This window comes from Pangasianodon hypophthalmus, chromosome 12 (assembly GCF_027358585.1).
Source record: "Pangasianodon hypophthalmus isolate fPanHyp1 chromosome 12, fPanHyp1.pri, whole genome shotgun sequence".
In the NCBI taxonomy this organism is placed as follows: Eukaryota; Metazoa; Chordata; class Actinopteri; order Siluriformes; family Pangasiidae; genus Pangasianodon; species Pangasianodon hypophthalmus.
The window spans coordinates 6297901-6322150 of record NC_069721.1 but is presented as its reverse complement, the minus strand read 5'-3'; the positions used below and the strand labels follow the sequence as shown (position 1 = coordinate 6322150).

Below are 24250 nucleotides of genomic sequence, written 5' to 3'. Positions count from 1 at the left end.
TATTACTCTGGCTATTACTGTTCATAGATTAAAGTTTCTTTAATAAAAGAAAACTTTAAATCTTGAGAAATTCATACAAATTCAATAAACATGGGTACAATGGTTCAATTTTGTTCAATCTGATAGAAACAAATTCATTAAACAAGGCTAATGATTTGCAATATCTCCATAACCCTATACTCTGATCATAAACAAACCCAATTAATTATAATATAAGTTCAGTCATTTACCATTTTAATTACTTGAGCACAATTAACCATGGGCACGTTTTAACTGTCACCCAAGAATAATTTTAACTACCTACTTCCGTCCCATCTTTTTTCTCCTTTTTTTCGTTGAAGAGTTGAATAATATTAGCTAGCTAGTCCCAAGAATGTCCCACAGGAATGATAGCTAGTGACAGGATTTTGCATGTTGAATATTACATATCATATGCTGTGTAACTAGCTGTTAGCACATTCCTACTGCAGCTGACAATGAAAGCTAGTAAGCATTTTCACAAATCTAGCTGCTGTCTACTCGCCTTCTGTTCACTGTTAGCAACAAGGTTTTTGAGAAAAAGCTTCATTTCAAAGTGCTCCTGTTGGTAACACACCTGGTAGAGGCTGACGTACTGCCTACGTAGCCACTGCAACCTCTGGTCCGGGAACCTCTTCATCTTCCTGATGGCACTAATCAGCTCCCGCAGGCCCTCGTACAGCACGGATGCTGTGTGTCGCGGTGCCACGAAGTGCAGCAGCCTGTTGTCGGTGGTGTGCAGCCCGTAGAGCAGTGTGACTCCATTCTCCTCAGCACTTAGACCACATAGCTTATGCTGTATGCGCACTACATTGATATCGATCCCCGGATGGCCCATAAACACAGCCTTGACGGCACTCAGGTCGAGGACTCCCTCAGTGAGGCCACACACAACCGCCTGGCCCTGAAGGAGAGAGTCTGGTACGATGCCCCTGCTCCGGCTGCTCGGGGGTTTGATCCATGTCAGGGTGGAGTTGTCAGGCTGCAGGCGCAGCAGGCAGCGGGCTGTGAAGTGGCTCTCCTGCTCGTAGTGGATGACGGTGGCACCCTGCAGCAGGAAGCGATGCATATCAGCAGATAGTGAGAGTACGTACCAGGGCACCACCTCGGTCCCATGACTGAAAGCGCCTTCAGGTTCCTCTGGGCTCTGCAGGTCCGACTCTCGCGGCTGCTCGGTCAAATCCCCTTCTGAATCAGAAAGGTCTCCTACTAGAAATCTATGTGGGAGGATAAAAATAAAATGCAGTTAAAGACAACAAGCACCAACTCAAATAATTAACCAGATATTTTTATTAAATGTTGTTATGAGAGGTGTTGCGGTACAATGATTTGGGTTGATGCATTGATTTAAAAGGCAACTGCTGAAATTAACTGATGCAACAATTAAAAAACCATTTATTATCAGAAAAGACAAACAACTGGTCAAAAAAATCAACTGGTTAAAAATCATATCATATTGTGTGGACAGCTGAGGCTTTCACCCCGAGCTGTCACCGCCTTTTTGTGCTGCGAAGTAAATTAGTCTTTTAAGGAAACATGTAAAGGGGGTATTTAATCAGCTTCACAGCTCAAAAACAAAGAATTAAGTGCAGGATTTCAACACAACACAGGTTAGCAGAGTAACATGCATTTGCACACATTATAGCAGAATCATGGCACAGGCTATCAGAAAAGCCACCGCAATCTCTGAAACACTCACAAGTGCAACAACTTACAGGACACGGCCTGACTCAGAGCCTCTCCTTACAGACAGCCGTGATGGAGCAACAAAGAGCAAGGAGAAAAGGAAGAAAGAGAGAAATAAACAATAGTTCATAATCCTCGGCTTTAAAGCATGAGCACCTCGGACCTCAAAACAAACGGATCTCGCATTTCATTTCCACTTGGATGAAAGTAATAATGACAGTAAACTTGAACATGTACCCAAAACATCTTTTTTTGTCTGGAAGGGAGGATAAACTGTTCTTTAGAAAGAAACGCCAAGAGACATTAAGCACAGTTTACAGAAGAGCAAGACAAAGCTCAGTTCAGACCAACACCTGAAGATTAAGACCCTCTCCTGAGATTTCAAAACAGCAGGAACGAGGCAACAAACACAAGGAATGACAAAATCCAGCCAGAGCCCCATTCTGACACCACATTAATAACCAGGGTGCACTCTTTCCTCCCAAAGACACGTGAGCGCCAGTCCTGAAGACAAACAGAGAACAAGCACCGGCGCTCTCTTTCTCTGCAGGAGAATTAAAAAAACTCTCGACTAATACTAATTATCCACTAAGAATAACCGTTAGAAATACACGTCCTGTAAAATGAGATATTAGATATTACAGTAGCTAATAAGAATAAAAATAGCTAATTTTATAATTGTTATTTTGGACAGAATGAAATGCAATGATATATTCTTATTTTTCTATTAGTCACAGCTGAATGAAAACTATCCATAAACAAATAAAATCTTGTGTCTCCTATCAGTTCTGGGTCAGCAAACAGTTCAACATGGTAAATGTCAAGCATCCAGGAATAACTAAGTGAATGCACAAACCACATGGCGTGAATGGACAGTTTGAATCTAAACAAATGTCCTTTTTTGGGGCCACAGTTTACTGGGAAGACACTAGGTGCCTATGTCTAGTCTGTACAGCCACTGGCTTTTGAACTGACAGCAATAAAGCAGACACTCACTGGTTCTTGCTCCTGTCTCTGAAGGCGTCCTCTGGCTCGTCGGCCTCCAGGCTGCGATTGCAGCTGCGGATGGTCTGCAGGATGTTGCTGACGGTGGCCTCCTTCTCCGAGCTGTGCAGCCCATCAGCTCCCGCTCTCTGCAGGAAATGCTGCTGCCCGTTGTAATCAGACACAAACTGGCAACACAGAGAAGAACAAAGTCTCTACGATTTTCATCACAAAAATGATTCGATGTTTTGACATTTGCTTTAGGTGGGGCAGGACGGCATTAATAACAACACAGCCTCAAAAAAATGAAGTCAAGAGGCTATCACACTTATGCTATAGACTACTATCTAATGAATATTTAGAGTAACGGGCGGTTCACACATTCATCCAGCATACAGTCTAGCGGCTCTTTTCGTGAGGCTTTAGACGTACCTACGTTCTAATCAGCTGTGTTCAATACACCAGGTATGTTTTGCAGTGTGCCAGGTGCACACAGAAGAGCAGAATTTCCATCTCAACTACATCTCAAAACCCACATAAAATACCTGATACTAGCCAAAAATGTGTCCTTTGGAAAAGGGACACATTTTTCATCTTTTTTTTTTTTTTTTTTTTTTTTTAAGCCTTCGCACACGAAACCGTGGTGTGCACGCATTTCTGATGTATGGAAATTATCCTTGCAAAATATCTTACAACAGAAATGGTTCTGTTCATCATAGATACACTGTCTGCACTTACACTTTGCCTTGGTTTGTGGTAATTTATTATCCCACGACCCTGAAAACCCTATCATTATCTGATTCTCCCCGAGTCGCCCCTATGGCCAAGCCCCCACTGATCCTGGCCCACGCACACTGAAGGACGATTAGACTTCCATTAAAATGACCAAGTGTGTGTTTTCCAGCTAAATCAATTTGGCGGCTTTTTCTGAAGGCTTTTAAGCTGGCTTTTATGAAGGTGGTAAGAAAATCATCTCTCAACCGCAGCCAGCCATAACAACATTAAGCACAGTTTTATAATGGTTATGGCCTGTTCAAACATTAATTTCATGCAGAGAGATTAAATTTCTTCTAATGGTCATTAACGGGATGAGCCCTTACCTCGATTGAGTCCTCTTGAGAATCGAAAGCAGGACGCAGCCCAATCAAGCTCGCCGCTCCGTCGAGAGCCTCGCTAAGCTCCTTGAGGAACACTCCACAAAAGGGCACTACTTTACAGCCGGGGATGTTGAGGGCGCGATTCACCACCTTCTTGTATTCTGACGAGGATTCGTGCTGGGCCATGGCGTCCTTCAGGCCTCGCATGGTCTCAATGTCTGCTTGGTCCATGAACTGCCACATCTTCAAAACTTTGCGAGATCTAGAGGACAACAAAGTGTTAAACTTCATTCCTCGGCATGTAAACATCACCACAAATAGCTGAAATGGACTCAGGAGGAATGTACCTCACTCTTCTAAACAAGCTGCAATATTCACGGAGAAGAATGTCTGGCTGTCATTCTTTTTTTTTTTTTTTTTACCAAGCACTGTGAAGCCATACCTAAGACCTGCCAAGAACTCCATCACGGCATTGTAGTTGCCCATATTCCAGCAGCATTTGGCTACATGAACAAGGTATGAAAAGACTTCTCTCTTCTCCTCCATTGAGCCAGCAGTCAGGATAAGCCAGGTTACCCACGAACTGACCTACAAACACAAAAAACACTTATTATAAACAATGGTCTAAATAAAGAAGGTGCCATAACAAGGTGGAGTGGAATGCTTAATGACATCTCATCTCCGATGTGCGAACGTACCCTTCACCTTCATTTTAGCTAATGACAACGACATTTAAAGAACTAGCTCATCGCTTATTTTTCCCTACTGAAGCTGAAATATTAGCCCCCCCATTAAATGCCACTGAGGAAACAAGTGTGGAAATGAGAGCCATTCATTTTGTGATTTAGTGTTCTGAAAGCCATGGTTAAAAATAAATAGAGCTGAAGGACAGACTGCCTTAGAGCTGGCGCTAATGTTGCACTCAGTTTTCTATCTGATCCAGAGTAGGCTTTGGGGTGAGAGAAGGTAAACTTTAAACTTAATTCATGTCTACTGTGCATTTGTCAGCTGCTGTGTTGCATTTCACATTCCTCCATGAGGCTGAGGGGGTGAAATGCTGTTACAGAAGTTTGGTGGTTTAGGATTCAGATTTGCTCCGTTTTCCAGAAAGATAGTTATGAAACTCCATACTGTCCCTCAAAACACTTAAGACTAAACTAAAAGTTAATAAAAGATGACATTCTAGGTATCTCTTAAGCCAATAAAATCTTCTGTTAAACAGACAAAAAGGGTCAAGAAACCAAGCAGTTGCCCAAAATGTGTCATTCCCTTGAATATTTTATATGCTCTAAAAAGAAATGTTCATGTGCTTTAGCTAAAAAAGCTCCCTGGTTACATAAACAGTTCCGTCGGTGCTGTTTGATGGGGGATGTTTAACGCGGGAGGATCGGGACTGGCTGAGCTCATATCACCTCAACTGCATTCCTCTGATCAACCCTCAACTCTTCAGTTACACCAGAGAATAGTGAAACCTCCCTGACACACTTACCATTCCAACTAGGAGGAACGTAGCTGCCAGTTTGCAGAGGACATGAGGGTTCGCGGCATGAGGACGAGACCGATTCCTGTTATGTGATCCTGCAGATTATGCAGTGGTGCCATTGCTTCACAGGGAGGCCTGTGATGTGGTTCAGAGACACTTATATGTCCTGGGGGAAATGCAGGATCGCTGTAGAGTCTTTTAAGGTAAAGATATTGCGATCGGTGGAGGTGCAAGACTGATTGACAGAAGCGTTTTGGGTCCATGTACTTTTTGGTCATTCTATATTCGTGTCAGTAACCGATATTAAAACAATAAAACATGAATTGTTCTTTGATTGTGGTTTCAAAATCCAGGCATGAGGAACAACTCGTTTTTCATTTTTATCATAATTAATAACAGATACAAAATACAAGATATGAAAGAGATTTTCTTTTGAAATTGTCAACAAACTAAAACAAACTGTCTCTGATAGGGCTGTAAATGATTAGATCAAGGCCAGCCAATACGACATGATGACTCTTGCTTTTAGCTAGCTTTAGGTATAATCTTGGAATCACATATTTAAATGATTACAAACATGACGAGAAAAGGATTGTGCGCCACAAAAATCTACGAGATCCTATCAGCGAGAATACAGTTTTTCTGTTTTAGTTTCTTTACGTAGCAAAGGAACGAAGCTTTTAAATTTGGTATGCGCTATATCTGATATCTGACACTAAAAACAAAAATTGGTTATTTTTGGTTTCACCTGCCTGGATTTTAAAACAATCATCCCTTAACACTTCATGTTTTATTGTTTTAATTAATAAGTGGTATTCATTTTTATTATTAGGGGCCACCTGCCTAAAATGAAGCAAGATGGTGATTGCTTTAAAGATTGCTGTGTTTTCCTGCTTGAGTTTGTAAGTCCGGCACCAATGATACAGAATAGAAAACACTTTTCCTCCCTCTGTTTCTGTTTTATTATAATGAACCCCAGCCGATATGCAGACACGCAACTTAAACATGACGTCACTCTCACTTCTCGCGTGTCCAGTTCAAAAGCAGAGAGGCTTTTTTTTTTGGCCAGAACCGTTAATACATTCCAGTATTTATAATTGTAATAAATGCATGTTTGGATTTACTTGGTATAAAGAAACTAGAAACAGTTGCTTAAAATCCAGATATCCAACTACTTCTATCCCATTTCCGCAGTTATTGTCTATCAGTCAAATCAAATTTCCTTAATCCAAACATGCCTGAAACCAAGCTAGCTATCAAGCCATTATATTCAGCTGTTACAGCAAGCTAAGCAGACTAAACAAATGCTCGGAGGATCCACTTTGTAGTTGTTGCCACTGGGTTGAAATCCTGCAGAAGCTGTGCATGAGATTATAAGATTACTGTCATAACTCAGGACTTTGTTGATTTGGATGTCCAGACAGGAAGCAAAATGTGTTAAGAAGCGGGTGTACTCCTATCACAGGAAGTTGCACATGGCAGGATTGGGTACTGTGAGGATCAATACTGGATATGAGCTCATACTCTGAGCTGTAATATTCATACTGTATTGAAAAAATCTCTAAATGGGATTAATACATCCCTACTGTAGAAATGTTATTAAATCAGGGATTTCAAACATCAAAGTTTATACAGCTGTGCGTTCTGGGGGTGTGTAACGCAATTCTTATCTGTATCTGTATTCTTATCTGTATTGAGATTTAAAGTAAACATGGCCTAAATTGGAAGAGGTTTTTTTTTTTTGTTTTTTTTTTTCTACTTTACTTTTAAATGAACCATACCACTATACCTCCAGAAACACTGGAAAACACTAGGGAAAAAAAACACGTAGAAATGCCAGCACTGTCAGCACAGGATCCCAGCCCTGATGTACACCTCTAGTCCCAGACAGATACCCTGTAACCCTTACTGCAAGGTTTCTGATTAAAAAAAGAGAACAAAAACGAGCCTCCTATTTGTTGTTTAGAACACATTATCTAGTCATTCTGAATAATGCATGCATACTCGGTTGCATCCTGAATATACAGCTCTATATCATGGTGTCTCACACTATAGCTAGTCCTTCTTGTTACTAATTTGTACTAATTTTTGCCCTTACAATATACTTCAAACATGAAGGAAGCTACTGAAGAAAAACTTCAGACATTTCAGACATTTGACCTTGCTGTGACCTTGACCGCATTTGGATCGGTTCGAATCAGATCAGTCAATCGAATCAGTTCATCTGCTGGTTACGATGATAATTCCATATAAATCCTACAAACATTCCACCACTCGTTTTCGAGATACGGCTTTAACGAGAATCTCGGACTGAAAATCTGAAAACAGAATGGCTCACCCACTCAGTAATGGAGGCATAAAAAATACATTTAGATGCATGCTAGGTCATATGTTAGCTCGCTAACTCACAGACACATGAGCACGGCACATCAATAGAGATTTAAGTCTTCAGCTAACTGATTCGAAAGGTTTCCACTGGCTCATGGAAAACACTTCACTTGAGATGAAACAGCATTTGAAAAGCCCTTAAGATGGAAAGTGGAAATAATGAGGCGAATTTGACCACAATTGTTTCAGACAAAGGGCTTGTCTTTTTTTTTGCTTTTTGCACTTGACCTGTCATTAATACATGCGGTACTGCAGCGTGTCCCAAAAGTCTCCATAAATAGAGGACTATGTTTGCCAGCACAGCACCACATCGGTTGTGCCTTCGTCAGTGGATGTTTGTGGACGTCCACTTCTCAGTTGGTCCACAACACCACTCGGTTGGTCTACAGTCTTTCTGAATTGGTTAATAAGTTTGGCAACAGTGTTGTGTGTGATGTGCTTGCCATGTTTCCTGTTAAAGTCCATCGCAACCTTTCGACAGCTTCCCGATCCAGCCATGAGAATGATTTCAATACGTTCTTCTTTTCTTAAAGGCTATCTGAAAAAAAAATATCATCAACTAAGTATGAAAAAGTTTGGAAGACATTTTGCTAAAAAGTGTTAACTTCCCCTGTGTATGGAGACTTCTGGGACACGCTGTACTTCTGAACAAAGTAAAGCCGATTTTACACTGTGATTACAGCACTTTTCTCAATAACACGCCCATCCTTCTCAGTTACAGCATTGATCTCAATATAATCTTGACCAAATTCTACATCAGACTAAATGAAATCATGTGTTCTCCATGTCAGATTATATGATGAAGATCCTCCAACGCTAGACCGGACGCTCATGCCGGTAATGCGGTTGCTTAAACAGAAACGTTCTTCAAGGTGAGCTTGAGGTAATAAGGATATTTTTCTGTCCATTGGCATGTTTCATTTATGAAACTGCCACTACTGTATTTTCAGCTGTCCTGTGAGTTTCCTGTAATCTCTCTCATCCTCTTTTAGATGAGCTTTTAGATGAGAGTGATAGCAGCGATTACATGCTAAGATTTTAATCAATAATTCCTGACCCTGGCAGAACTTTCTTATTGATCACAATGGCACTAAATCAGCCGCCATGGATCGCTTCACATTATGCTTTCCAAGACAGACAATCTCAACTCAACTCAAAGAATTATTTTACGATGTGTGATTTGTCTGTGACAGCAAAATCATACAGTGTTAGACCCGAATTAAGACAGTATGACATTAGGAAAATCGAGGTCTGACCTCATTGAAGCGCGCAACTAGGTCCTCTACCACGTTGTGCTGGGAACTCTGGGTAGGCATGACAGGCGCTGATAGCGAGGCCTTGAGATGTGGGTGGCTCTTGTGGCACTCGGGGCTGGCCAGGTCGCGTGTGAGGAAGCACAGGTAGTCGAGTGGGAGCACACGGCGGTACAGCTGCTGCTCCTGCTCCGTCAGGATGCTGGCGATCTCCTCTGGGAACTGGATGAGCTGCCGCAGGTCGGCCAGCTCCTTACTGATCCCTGTCACGCCAGATGAGAGCGAACCGGAGCTGGCCATGGAGCCACACAGCTGGCGTTCTGAGATGAGGAGAGAGAAAAATCAGAGAAGATGAGAAGATGCACTTCACTTAGAGACACAGAGAGAGTACAGAGAGAGAGAGAGAGAGAGAGAGAGTACATATTCACTTTCCATTAGTAGTAAGTCCAGGCAAATGGACCAGTGGTTAAATAATACAAGGGATTTTATTGGTTCTTCTCTGTCTCTGACTCTTAGGTTTCATAGCACATGTGAATCACACTTTGAGGTATATATACCTAGAAATTTCCCGCCTTTCAGTATAACTGACGAAGGTCTTTGTACGAATTGTAATTATAAACACCACTCACCTTGATTTACTACTACTGGACTTTACATAGATATACACAGTGTGTTTGAATTAACAGACTCAACAGACTTTTTTTTTTTTTTTTTTTAAAGTATGATTGAAAGGAAAAGGCATTAGGCGATTTGGCAGACTTTTAAGTGATCGATGTGAATAAAAATAAAGCACGACAGGGCACGACCCTCATTTATTATGTGCTCCAACAAAACACTGACATTGATGAAGCTTTCATAACGTCTCTGCACATAATCATCCCTCATTAAGGCAGGGACATATTTACATATCTTCGCTCCTTCCTGCGTTCGAGACTGAGATTAGGATCCGAGAGTTGTTTTGTTGGTATGGTCAGCCAGGGGCGACGAAATGGAGCAGAAAAAAAATAAAATAAACACCCAGCATGAGACGCCTGGTCAGCATCAGCTGTCACGGTCTACACTGCAGGTTCTTCCTGTAGTACGCAGAGCCATGGAGACCGCAGGAACAGGAGGGAAATAATGCACAGAGAACGCGGGATTTGTGCATCCTGTAGCAGACATACAGATGCGAGGAAACAAGCAAAACTGAAGAATACGTGAGAAAATGAAATGCATAGGTGGAGCTTAGCGTCACAACTCATCCTATGGATCTGTCTGATAGTGTGATACTGAATGACAGAATCAGAATCTTAGCATTTTATTCCGTAACCTCATTCACCATAATCAGCAAATGACACAAATCAGGCGTAACATATCAGTTTAGCATTATTTCATAAAGGTGTATGAAATATGTCCGAGAAAGGTGAGCGTCCTCAAAGGCGAGTGTGTAACTGGCAAAGCCCTGCTTAAACACACCGGTGAGGTCTCGTTAGCCATCACGTGCAGCTGCCCTGCACTCCACTCCATCTCCACATGGCACCTTTTGATGTGAGCCAAATGGTCTGGAACTGAATGTGCTTCATTAAGCTACATAAAGCAGCGTTCACCATCTTTATTCATGTGCTGTTCGGGGGCATCAGAGAGGGCTCATGGCCGGATGATCCTGATTTCGGAATAATCAGAGCTGCCTAAGACGATTTCCTGCAAGGCATCAGTTTTGCTGTGCGCACATACATGACTAAAAATGCACATATATACACCAGGGGTGTAACGCAATTCCACTATCTGTATCTGTTTAGTCATATTCATATCTGTATGTGGGTTTACACACAAAGTGGGCGTTTTTTTTTTTTCTTTGGAAATATTGACATATGCATGACTATTTCTTTTCTTTTGTTTTTTTTTTTTTACATCCCACTCGGGTAGTTATTGTTTGTACCTCCTTGTAACATCTATCCATCCATCCATTCTCTGCACCGCTTATCCTACACAGGGTCATGGGAAGCCTGGAGCCTATCCCAGGGGACTCGGGGTACAAGGCAAGGGACACCCTGGACGGAGCGCCAACCCATCACAGGGCACAATCACACACACATATACACACACACACACACTAAGGACAATTTGGAAATGCCAATCATCCTACAACCCATGTATTTGGACTGGAAGAGGAAACTGGAGTACCTGGAGGAAACCCCTGAAGCACAAGGAGAACATGAAGGCTCCACGCACACAGGGCGGAGGCTGGATTCGAGCCCCCAACCCCAGGGGTGCGAAGCAAACTTGCTAAGCACTAAGCCGTACCCCCCCTCCTTGTGACATATTCTATCAAATTTAATTTCCTCTATTTCCTCTTTATCCTAATAGTGTGCCTCCTATTCATATCTGTATCCCCTGTCTCCCCTGTAACACATTTTCTATTCAATCTGAATAATGTATATAAAAGACACACATGTAAAATCAAGCCACACACAATCATTAGCAAATGGCATTAAACAAGAGCATTATGCAGAAAAATAGGATAGCATTATGATTAGCCTCGAGTACAGGCAACACTGATGAATGTGATTTTCCTCCAGTATAAAGCATAGACAATAGTGCTCAGTGCTCAGCATGTCTTTCTGTAATAAAGCCTCAGTATAAAGGTTGTACTACACTCTGTGCCAGCATTAATTTAATAAAGCAGAAAGTGGTGAAATTTTCAGGCCTTGATTGCTTTAACACTTCTAAAGGAAAATACATGAGAAAAGTAGTCAGTAGGGGTCGTGAGGGTCTTGTCTCGACATTCAGGTATCCAAGGAAACACTGACGCCAGATTCAACATGAACATGTGTCAGCTGAACACGAAGCATTTCGAGCCATGCCTGCAGCACGCTGTAAGAGGATCTCTGTGCTCGGCAGCGAGTGCTTCCCATTCTTATCCTCAACTTAGTCAACGATTCACACGTTCACGTCCGCTGTAAAGGCAATACCCAGTGGGCTATGACACAGCACAATCAAACTCTCCTCTTTACACATCACGTATCTTTAATACGTGTGTTCATTAAGTAAACATGCTTTTGAGCTATACTCACTCTCTATTTTATATTAGTTATATATTAACATACACTAGGTCACCTTTAGGTAAACAACAACAGTATGTCATCTGATATGTACAGTCAGCTCCAGAATTATTGGCACCAATTATTGGTACATAGTACAACCTCGCTTTGTCAACATAACAGGACTGAGTCATCCCTCAATACAGACTCTGTCCACATTCTCCAGTCTTCTCTTGTGGATTCTCCTCTTCAGTTCACCATACAGGTTTTCACTGGGGTTTAGGTCAGGGAACTTGGATGGCCATGTCAAAAGGTTGTTTCTGTGGTCACTATACCATTTTTGTGTGCTCTGGACATAAGTTTGGGTTCATTGTCCTGCTGGAAGAGCCAACTACAACTGACTTGTATCTTCTTGGCAGAGGCAACCAGATTTCAAATCAGATTTTAAAATCTCTTGGTACTTCATGATGCCATGTATTGTAACAAGGGCATCTGGAGCAAATACAGCTCCTCAACATCACACATTCTCAAGCACACTTAACAGTGTTGAGGTTCTTTGCTGCATGACCATCCTTCTTGTTACACCAATCCCACCTTGAGTGTTTGTTGTCAAACTGATCTAGTATCTCACACACCTATCCATAGAATCTGTCAAAGTTCCAGTCACATTTCGTGAACTCCGAGAGCATACATTTGTGGTTAGATGAAAGCAAACTCTTTCCTGGCACGCCTTCCAATTTTCTCTTTTTTTTGCCATGGAGGTGGCGTCTAATTGTAGATTTGGAGACTTGGTGATTCCACAACATTGCCATCTTCTGAAAATCTCTAACCATTTTCCTTGGAAAAAAATTGTTGCCTCTCTAACCATCCATTAACCACCTCATAACCTTTTTTTAACCACCTGTACCACAGGTGCCAATAATTCTGCCACTGATTGTATTTTATGTCATTTGTCAGATTGTGTTTACTCTGTCCATTGGTGCTGATTGTATCAGTGTAAAGGGACCATCTCTGCCCAGATATCATTTTGGTGATGGACTATTCTCATCACACCAGGGATGGTAGCGTGTGTATCAGAAACCGCAGCAATACACACTGCGTATTCACGGGTGTACAATTAGGCACTATAGATCCATTTGTTGATGGATTGTTATTCAATCAGGCAGTGTCACTAAGGTGTTTTTTTTTTTGTTGTTTTTTTTTTTAAACACACCGACCTGCTGTTCTTCGGGGGTTCTGGCATGTCAGGGTCACTGAGAATGATCCACCACTCAAATCTCAAATAAATCTGGTCAGTGGAGGTCATGTGGTGATCTCTTTCCAGTGATGGATGGAGACAAACTGTGCATTGCAACACAAGGACTATAGTCAATAACTGTTTACGAAGTGACATATGGTATGTTTACCTGATGAGTTGGGCAATGAGTGCAGCTACAAAAATGTATGCCTATAAAGCAGGCAGAGTGTAATTCAGTACTAAATGTAGAGGTGGAAATTTTACAGGATAAAAGTCCAAATGTTTTGGAAAAGACTCCTGTTCTTCCCTGGCTGTATGATGTGTAACTAGATGATTAATATTCATAAATATTTAAAGCATAACAGTTATTCTATTGGGGAACAAAGCCTAGAGAGTGCTAATGAGGTTTCTCCTTCATTAATGTTCCTCAAGTAATCCCCATCAACAGCTAGCAATGCAAACGGAGAAGCTACTAATGTAACGACCATCTCTATGTTTCGCCAGATTTGATGGCACAACACCATCAGCCAATCTTGTGTGTTTCCTGCAGGAGATATAATAAACATTTGTTTGGTTGTTTGATTACATTTTTATTGATCCTTTAGGGTCTGTGATTTCAGTGTTAATAAATTCAGTGGTGTGCAGCACTCCTGTAATTATTTGACAGATCATTTATTTCACACTTGATAAGCACGTTTTTGTGCAGTCTGTATGAAAAGGGCTGTATTTTTTACGCCTTAAAGATCTATTAACTTTGAATATTACCTGTTTCACCTCCAGCATCATCAACAGCATTTTGCTTACACAGCTGGTGCACTTTTGTTTTCCTGAAAACCTTGCCTCCATTTACACCTTGCATGTTTTCATGATTGGATAGCATTTGTCTACATTGAAAACAAAAGAAAAAAAAAAAGCACACAGCATATATTGTGATCGGAACGTGACCGGATCAGCCAGAGCACCTCTACAGGTCTGTTTCGCATTGTGATCTGGCAGGTGTAAATGAAGTTTGTACAGTGCGAACACATCAGACTGGCATTAGGAGGAAAATGTACTTTGACACCTAGTTATTCCAAAACCCATATTAATAAAAGAATGAAAATGAATGCCTCTCGGTCCCTGATGCATACTGAGCGATTACAGTAGCGCCAATCCTGACTGCCATAAACAAGCTTTGTTATTGTTTTGTTGTAGAAACTGACAGATTAGATGATGACATGTTTGTCAGTGGAGGCAAAGTTAATACAAAGTGTACAATAGGGACATTTATGTATAGCAATAAACAGCAATGTTAAGTCATTAATGTCCACTGCTGTTGATGTGTCTCACCACTGCCTCAGGAAGTAATAAATCTTTTTCATGGTTCAACTCTATCTATACAAATCTTATATTATATATATATATATATATATATATATATATATATATATATATATAATAAAATATAAGATTTGTATAGATAGAGTTGAACCATGAAAAAGATTTATTATATATATATATATATATATATATATATATATATATATATATATATATATACACATACACACACAAACACAAACACACACAAATAGATATCACACATCACGAATAAAGCATATATGCATTATATGAGGCAATAAATCATCAAAGCCATGAGCCACACAAAAATAATACATCTCCAGTATTCAATACAAAGTCTAAAAAGAGGACCTTCTAGTCTTAATGCAAACCTGAGTCAGATAAAGAGCAGGAGCTGAACATCTATACACTGAGAGCAGGTGGAAAAAAAACAAACAAGAAAAAAAACAACCAAGCCAACAAAGCCATGTGACACTTTTTTCTCAAGGAGGTTAAAGACAAAGTGCCCTTACTCATCAGCCTGTAGTCCATAGTGTGCGAGTGTGAGTGCTTCATGATGACGGCTGCCGTGGCTCCGGCTCCTTTCTTGACACTGCACCGGCGAGAGTCACTTAACCACATTTAAACTACAGCTGCCCAACGCCTCACTGCCAGCGAACTGACGTTCTGCACAGCTCTTACACACTACACACACACACACACACACACACACACACACACACACACACACACACACACACACACAGGCTCGACCACTCCATCCCCCCTCCCTGTTAGGCTCTATCTCTCTTCACTCGCACACACATTCGCGTGCACTTTTGCTTGTTCGTCTTCCAGATTAAAGCAACAGAGAGAGAGCAAAGAAGGGAGGAAGAAACCAGAATCCAAATGCACACCCAGAGTGAGGACTGATGGACACATCACGATCTGTATATGGACACGAATGACATCCAAACAACAGGTGGACCCTGATACATGTGTTTATAAGGCTCTGACTTTTGATAGACATTAACCAGACCAGTTCCAGGGGCTCAGGCAAACCATACTCAAGTACCAGTACTCAAAAATGTCTTTTTTTTATTTTTGGTCCAAATCCAGGTTTAAACTGACATGAAACAGATTGCGCAATCAAAAAAAACCTGACACAAAATGTATTTATGAATTAAAAAATAAACAGAAAAATAAAAAACAAAACAGTGTACACACATCTATCTATCTATCTATCTGTCTATCTATCTATCTATCTATCTGTCTAATTTTCTCTCTCTCTCTCCCTTATATAGATATAGATATACAGATACATAGATAGATATGTTAGATAGATAGAAATTCAAATTCAAAAAATATTTTATTAATGGGCAGGCCTTATCTCTTTCACAACTGACACACCATTTTGGCATGAGGAACAGCAAAGAGGCCTCACATTCAGAACATAGTAATAGACGGGCAAATTCCAGTGACTTGACCTGACCTTTGCTATTCCTGTCCCCCTTTACTCGTCATGATGCATTGGCAAGTCGCTCGTGCACACATCAGGAGTCACAACAAAACAATGTGGACAATTGAAGGGAAGCGTCCAATTGAAACATGAGTTGTAGAGAAAGATCATAAAGTGTCCTGTGAAGAGCAACTTAACATTACACTCACATTTGAGACTATGTACATATCCATTAGGGATACAACTAAATACAAATACATTATTTGGATTGAACAGATAATGAGGTATATTTCTTTTTTTTCTTAAAGCTTGCCAGAAAGGTTCAGGGACTGGGATCCTGCTGGATGCAGCAAAATAGTCATGCAAACGGGAGGGCTTTACTTTCAGGAAGTGCTTGGGACAAAGACCAATCCTTAGTAACTGCCTGGTCAGGGCCAATGCAGTTTAAATTAGCCTACTAGTTGGTTTGTATTTTGGGAAATAGAAATAATTAAATTCATTAGAAAATATCATGAGGACGTACAAACAAAAATAGTAACCCCATAAGCAGGATTATTAACAGGGGATTGAGAGTTCAAATCCTGACAATACAACAGCCATCAGTGGCCAGGATCCAAGGAAGCAGAAATGGCCATGCTCTCTGGGTAGGAAGGATGGCATTACTCTCTCTGCCCTGTCAATCATAGGGACACTAGCCAATCGCGGGCATCTGTGAGCTCAGGTATGTGGAAGAGGGCAGACAGCACTTTCCTTCCAGTGTGTTATGCTGTCCTGTGATGTAGCATGAGCAGCAGTTTAAAAAAAAAAAAAAAAAAAAAAAAAATGTGGTTGGCTAGCTTCATGTGTCTCAGAGGAAGCACGTGATAGCCTTCACCCTCACTGGTTGGTGGCTGTCATGTGATAGGAGAGAGCTGGAACGAGGGTAGGAATTGGCAAGTGACCAAAATGGGGGGATAGTCCTGAGCACATCTTTAGTTGAGACCAGTTATAAACTATATAGCCATACAGCAATTCATATAATTCCCTTTTTTCCAGTGTTTTTCAGCATTTCCATATTTAATTCCATAAAAGAAAAATATATCCTTCTAGTTTAGGCCACGCCCATTTAAACCCAAATACAGATATGGATATTTGGAGCACTGCACAGATACAAATAGCGGCATTGTGTTACACCCCATCTATATATCTATATTTTTTGCCCTGCTAAAGGCACAGGTTAAACTAGATATATATTGACGTATGAAGGTATGAATGCAGTGTGTACATCTTTTAGGAATCACAAAATGCATTACAGACATTAGAAACAAGAGAAGCTAGGCTGCACAACTCCAGTCATCCGGGGTGAACACTAAAATTCAGTAAAGTGTAAGCTAATCAGTATTTACACACTTTTATCATAATTTTATACTTTTAACATTTTTAAGAAGATGGTTTTAGGTGGTTTGTTTTTGAATACAAATTTAAAATATAAACTCATAAGAGCATACTTTAAACAACAAGCAATTTCAAGCACTGCTCCCCTCCTGCATGTTGGCTTTGTTCTAGCAGTACACAATCAAAAATCTCGCTTCATAAATCCAACAGATAACGACAGAGACAAAAAATGTAGACCAAGCAAAAACGAGACATGCTTTTGGAGACACGCAATTTGCAGCCCACCGTCATGGCTCACTCTTCTGTAAAAGCCCAAAAAATAAATAAATAAATAAACCAAGCCAATGTCCATTAAAAGCCGAAGTTTTGGCTCTGGAGGAAAGCGTTTCCCGCAGCTCGAAAGTGAAAGAATGCTCCTGTAATTAATCTTTGGAAGCCGGGGATAGCAGGGTGAGTGACTCAGCCGGTCGAGCTCAGAACTGGAGACGCCACGTCACTTGGCCGTATGCCAGACGACTGGCTGTTAAGCTGCCCAAAGGATCGATTTACAGAGCTCAGAGCTCAAACTGCTGGGGCACACAGCACCCGGGGACACCTGAAGGTTACATCATGCAGGAATCTTATTAAAGAAAGACAATGGAGAGGACAGCATGTGTTCTACTCCCTTTTTTGGGGGGGGTGCAAAGCAAAACAGAGTGCCAAGATGTGTAAAATATGAATATATTACAAAGAGAGGAAAGCTAAGTCATGTCTGCCCTTCCCCCATACACCCAATTCCCAAAAACCCAGGGTGATGTAGTCACTACAGTGTGAGTTTCCACAAGTTACTTTAACTTTTTACTGTGTTTTCAGTTAAAATATTTACACTGTACAATTACACAATACACAATACACAATACAATTATTTCCTTTCAGTGAAAACACATTGGCTAATATATTTGAGTTTCCAATTTTTTAGTGAAGGTATGTCATCTAAAGCTAATGCTATAAATGTAAATGTAAACACGGTGTTAGCGGTAATGCCATAAAAGTAGAAACTCGTCATCTGAGATCATAAAATGCATAAAGCAGTCTCTTGTTTTTTGTTAAATACCAGTTTTTCTGTGTTCTGTCATCATGTCATCGTGACTTAAGATTAACACACTGTATGAGACGATCCCAATAATATCTTGGCTAAACTTTGTAAGAGACTGTGCGATAACATGTTTTCCATATCACATTACATGATGAAGATCCTCTAATAGACCTGCGATCAAAGAAAATTACTACTAGGTCATCAATCAGTGCAATATGAGCTCATACAAAAAAAATGGTTATAATAAACAAACATTATTCAAAGTGAGCTTGTGAGGATAAGGATATCTTTACTGTCCATTAGCATGTTTTGCTTATGGTTTGCCATTGCAACTAAAGTATTTGTAGCTTTCCCATTTCGTATGATTTTATCCCGTTCTTCTTTAGGTGGCTTTTAGATGAGTGTTTTAGCAGCGAACACATTCTGAGATTTTTAACCAAAAATCTCTAATGATGCCAGAACTTTGTCGTCAGCGGTCTTTGGTTGTAAATTGACTTTCCGTGAGCACATCACATTATGACACATCAAATCTCTACAGCAGATTTCTAAAAATCTCTAAAGAGTTCTCTTTTTTTACGATGTGTGATGTTTGCCTGCGGTAACAATATCGTCCCAAAACTTAAGCCGGCTTAAGATTTGCCGCTTAGTAACAATGATTTACATGGCTTGGGTGTTAATGGAGATATTTCCAGTCACTGTAGCCACCTCTACAACTATTCATCTGATACAAAATGAGCTGTTTATTAATGGCAGTTAGTATTCTCTCAGGATACAACATTCTCAAATCAGAAAGTTTCATTGCTCTCTTTTCTTATTCTTTTATCACCAATAGCCAAAGAATCAAGGTCATGTCCTTATACAGCAACCCTCTCTTTTTTATTACATTTTCTCCCTAATTTAGTCATGGCCAAATCCCACCCTTCAGTTAGGTCTCCCCTATTACTCAACAGCTACCAACCAGGGAGGGTGAACTTCATCACATGCTTCCATGCTGTCTGCCCTCTTCTGCATGCATGAGCTCACAGATGCCCATGATTGGGGCATTCGTGGTCGGGAGTTCAAGAGAGCAAAATTGGTCGTGCTCTCAGGGAGGGAGGCATGGCATAATCTCTCTCCCCTATCAATCACAGTGACACTAGCCAAGCATGGGCATCTAGTGTTGTTGTGATTGATAGGGGAGAGAGAGTATGCCACCCCTCCCTCCCTGACAGCATAGCCCGTTTTGCTCTCTTGGACTCCCGACCACAGATGGCTGCGGCATCGTCGGGGTTCGAACTTGTGATCTCGATATAATAGGGCGCTTTTCTGTTGTGCCACTTAACCAACCCAGCATAGAGACAAGTTTGAGCTCCCTATACCTTTGAACATGGGTGTGCTGGTGGTGATGGCAGCCGTGGCCTCCAGCAGGGCTCCGCTCAGGTGGGCTGCTAAGCTAGTCCGACAGGAGCAGGCGCGGTACTCAGTGTGCTGCACAGAGGCTGGTAGCCATGCTACCACCCGAGCCAGCAGCTTCCTGGAAGGGTGCAGGAGGTGAACCTCAGCATTCAGAGCAGGAAAAGCATGCTGGAGCTGGATGCAGGGACAGAAGACAAAGAATAGAGATTAGTAAACCCACCAATGATGTGGCAGGAAGGCTTGCTGTAACATTTCTAAGGAAATATTTTCACGTTGAACTGAAAACTCTTAAACTCTTGCTAACTTCCTGCAGCTTGCAGGCCATGTCAATAATTAATATTTTAATGCGCATATAGGCCCAGCTGGCTTGTAATGATCATCAGTTATGTTATGTACCAGGACATTTCACCAGTGTTGGTGTTGTGGATACAAAATCACTACTCTGAGTATGTTTCTGGAGATAGCTGCCTAGCTAGAGAGTTTTTGGCAGAATGTGCACATTCCCGAGACATCATAACACAGTTGTCTAGCTGAGAGTTAAATGAAAGTTAGGAAATGGCAACAAGAACTGTTACAACACTCTCATCCTTAACACTTCTTTACTGTTTGGATTAACCATCATTTTTTGTTCTCGTAGATATCTAGAAGTTGTTCTCATGTTTGTAAATTTAACTAGTTAAGATGATGTAAAACAGCCCTCTACAGAGTATACTTAATAAAATAAACCCATTAAAATGTAGAAATATTACAGCCAGAAAACATAACTATGAGCTGCAAGTAAACAATGTAAACACGTACAGCGCAATAGAAGACGTGAAGTATAATGAAGTGTGTACCAAATCCCAAATATGATGCCTTGCCTGGTTCCTTTCCAGATAAACCTCAATCTAGTGCTTTTAAACTGTACCGCTCATTTTCTTAGTGAAGAAACAGCGATAAGGCACCCAAGCAACGCTTTAAAAATGACCTACCAAAGATAAACAGATAAAAGATACAACAAACTGTTCCTGATGCTGGCAGAGTTCCAGTTGAGCTGCTTCCCTCTGTCTTCTGCTACAGCTCAAACCTCTGCAGGAGGCATCCATTATTTTACCTTTATCAAAGTCACAGCACTTCTGCCAGCCATTTTCGGGAAAAGTAATTACTGCAATACAGCTATGCAGGTGGCGTGCTCTACTTTAAAGCACTCTGAACTGGAAAAATCAATTCGACATTGCTGCACTTTTTATATGTTATTATTACTCTTTAAAGTCTTTAAACTGAATCTAAGTGGAACATTCTTTTTTTTTTTTTTTTTTTTTAACCCATTCTTGATTTATCAACATAAACATATCCAACACAATAAAGGGGATCAAAAAACCTCCAATTTGACATTATTGTTAGTAATCAATTATTTTTGTGAAACCTTTTAGAAAACAGCTTTAATTCTTATTAATTTTCCTTATAAAGGCATATGAAAGTAACAAGCACATCAAGACTGAGTGCTCCATGTGTTAATCATGCATGATCATTAGCCAAGACAATACACCTCTTGTAGCCTTTTTACAAAGATTTCTTCTAGTAAAACAGGAAGCAATCTTGGCCTATGAACACCTTTAATCAGTGTGAAGCTGCACATCAAGGGCACAAACAAAGCTCTTCAGAGATAATGGCAATATGGTGATGCAAACCATCTAAACCATCAAGAGTTTTGAGGTCTAAATACAGCCGAAAGCCTGGCCATGTCTTTCAGACAAGGCATGTTTTTTGTCCGTGTGTCATGCAAGGGTGGCTGGAATTAAGGAGCTTATTGCCACAGCAACCGGGATGAAAGATTCTCAATAGTACTTAGCAAGTCAATTGCGTGGTGCTCATTTTTCTCATTTCAAAAATGGTGCCTGAGACAGAACCTTAGGAAACCAGACAATGTCGTAACTACGGTCAGAAATAAGATTTTTGGAAAATTGGTATATATACAGTCATGGAAGGGGGGCATGGTGACTTAGTGGTTAGTACATTTGCCTCGGACCTCCAGGGTTAGGAGTTCAATCCTCGCTTCGCCCTGTGTGCGCAGAGTTTACATGTTCTACCCGTGCTTTTGGGGGGTTTCCTCCAAGTACTCTGGTTTCCTCCTCCATTCTAAAGATAGGCTGATTGGTATCTCTAAACTGTCCCTAGTGAGTGTGTGAGAGTCAGAGACTGTGCCCTGGGATAGGCTGGCACCCCGGCCAGGGTGTCCCCCCCTTGTGCCCCGAGTCCCCTGTGATAGGCTCCAGGCTGCCCACAACCCTGTGCAGGATAAGTGGTACAGAAGATGGATGGATGGATGGACAGTCATGGCGAAAAAGAAAGTACAGCCCACCCCTTCAATTCTATGTTTTCATTTATCAGGGCATAAATAACAATTGTATTATTGTTCTATAAACAAACAAATAACCTCAGTCGACACAACAGATTTCAGTATGTAACATTCAGAAACAAGGTAGGAAAAAATAAGTATGCGTAGTAACTGTAGAACCACCTTTAGCAACAATAATTTGAAGTAAAAGTTTCTCTTACATTGTTTTGGAGAAATTTTGGCCCACTCTTTTTTACAGTATTGCTTCAGTTCATTGATGTTTGAGGGCACTGGTTTATGCATAGCACTCTTAAGATCCCGCTACAGCATCTCGATGGGGTTGAGGTTTGGCTTAGACTTTCCATTCCAACACCTTGATTTATTCTACTTATTCTACTCTCATTCAGATGTCATTTTGCTGGTATGCTTGGGATCACTGTCTTATTGCATGACCCAATTTTGGCCCAGTTTAAGCTGCTGGACAGTTGGCCTCATATTTGTCTCAAGAATATTCTGGTATAAAGTGGAGTTCATCTTTGTCCTGACTGCAGGTTTCCCAGGTTCTGTGGCTGCAAAACAAGCCCTCCACCACCATGCACCACCATTACAGTTGGTATGAGGCGTTTGTGGTGATACGCTGGGTTTTGTTTTCGTCCAAACATGAAACTGTGCATGATGACCAAACATCTCCACGTTGGTCTCCTCAGTCCAGACAATACTGTCCTAGAATCTTTGTGGTTTGTTCAGATGCAACTTTGCAAACCTAAATTGTGTTGCCATATTATTTTTGGAGAAAAGGGGCTTTTTACAGCCACGCTTCCATGAAAGTCATACTTGTTCAGTCTTTTTCTGATTGTGCTGTCAAGAACATAAACATTTAATGTGCTTACAGAGGCCTCTAGGTCACATGATGTAGCTCTTGGGATTTTTCTCAAAGCTGTATCTAAATGGTCTGACCTTGGATTGAATTTGCTGGGACGCCCACTCCAGGGAAGATTGGCAACTGTCTTGAAGGCTCTCCATTTGTAAACAATCCTTCTCACTGTAGAATGATGAATTTCGAACTGTTTGGAGATGGCCTTATAACCCTTCCCAGATTGATGAGCAACAATTGCTTCTTTGACGTCATGGCTAATGTCCTTGGCATGATGTAGACACACATCTGAGTGGTCCAGAAAACCAAATGGCCAAAAGTTCTGCTTTTAGAGAGGTAGTCACACTTCTTGAAAATTTCATTAGTAACATTTGGTTGCTAATTACTCTCTTAATGATTGTGGAGGTAGGAAGGGTATACTTATTTTTTTCCAAACTGGTTTCTGTATGGTGGTTTACTTTTTGGGAAAACATGACTACATTGAAATCTGTTGTGTTTTTTGTTGTCACCTGAGTTTTTTTTTTGTTTGTTTATAGAAGTTGGTGAGGACCACACAATTGTCATTTAGAACCTGATAAATAAAAACTTAGAATTGAAGGAGGGTGTACATTGTGACCATGTGTGTGTATGTGTATCTCTCTCTCTCTCTCTCACACACACACACCGTCCACTTTAATAGGAACACCTGTACACCTGTTCATTTATGCAGTTATTCAATCATGTGGCAGCAGCACAATGCATAAAATCACGCAGATACAGGTCAAGAGCTTCAGTTAATGTTCACATGAAACATCAGAAGTGTGATCTCTGTGACATTAACCGTGGCACAGTTTTTGGTGCCAGATGGGCTGGTTTGAGTATTTCAAACCAGATGTATTTCAGTGTAGATGTAAATATCAAGAAAAGAAAGCTGAAATTCTGATCTATCATCTCATATTCATCTTTTGATCTCAAACCCAAATGACTTCACTGTACAGCAAAAACAAAAGAATTGGCTTTGTTCAGAATGTTGACTCAATTATTAGTATGAATGTTGAAGACAAAGATCTGTTGCCATTACAACACCAACTTTGTGGTGGAAAAGGGTTTTGAGTTGTTTGTATTCAGACTAGGCCACTTTCCTGACACTTGATCTGACTGATCTGAGTCTTGAGTCTAAATGTTCTCTTGAAATCTAATAAACCAAAAGTGTCTCTTCAGAATGTCTAGCTCCGCACTGCATCCATTCTTTCCTTTCATTAGGACTTGTTTTAATGGGATGGGTTTCCTG

General features: G+C 40.8%; 1 protein-coding gene across 11 annotated transcripts in view; it reads right to left on the bottom strand.

Moving 5' to 3' along the window:
• The window catches only part of plce1 (phospholipase C, epsilon 1), an 86421-nt gene that overhangs the window by 24609 nt on the left and 37562 nt on the right, over window positions 1–24250 (bottom strand). For 7 of the 11 annotated variants that reach the window (XR_008302933.1, XM_053238608.1, XM_053238612.1 and 4 more), the window contains 7 exons: window positions 19753–19963; window positions 8913–9229; window positions 4228–4373; window positions 3789–4047; window positions 2701–2876; window positions 1734–1760; window positions 596–1235 (listed from right to left, as the gene is read on the bottom strand). Coding sequence is in view for 10 of the 11 variants with exons in the window: in XM_053238608.1 (XP_053094583.1) it covers window positions 596–1235; window positions 1734–1760; window positions 2701–2876; window positions 3789–4047; window positions 4228–4373; window positions 8913–9229; window positions 19753–19963 (1776 nt within the window). In the remaining variant the exon portion in view is untranslated. Of the gene's footprint in view, window positions 1–595; window positions 1236–1733; window positions 1761–2700; window positions 2877–3788; window positions 4048–4227; window positions 4374–8912; window positions 9230–15019; window positions 15695–19752; window positions 19964–24250 lie in introns of those variants that run through there. The other 4 variants (XM_053238611.1, XM_053238617.1, XM_053238614.1 and 1 more) reach the window with 2 other exon arrangements.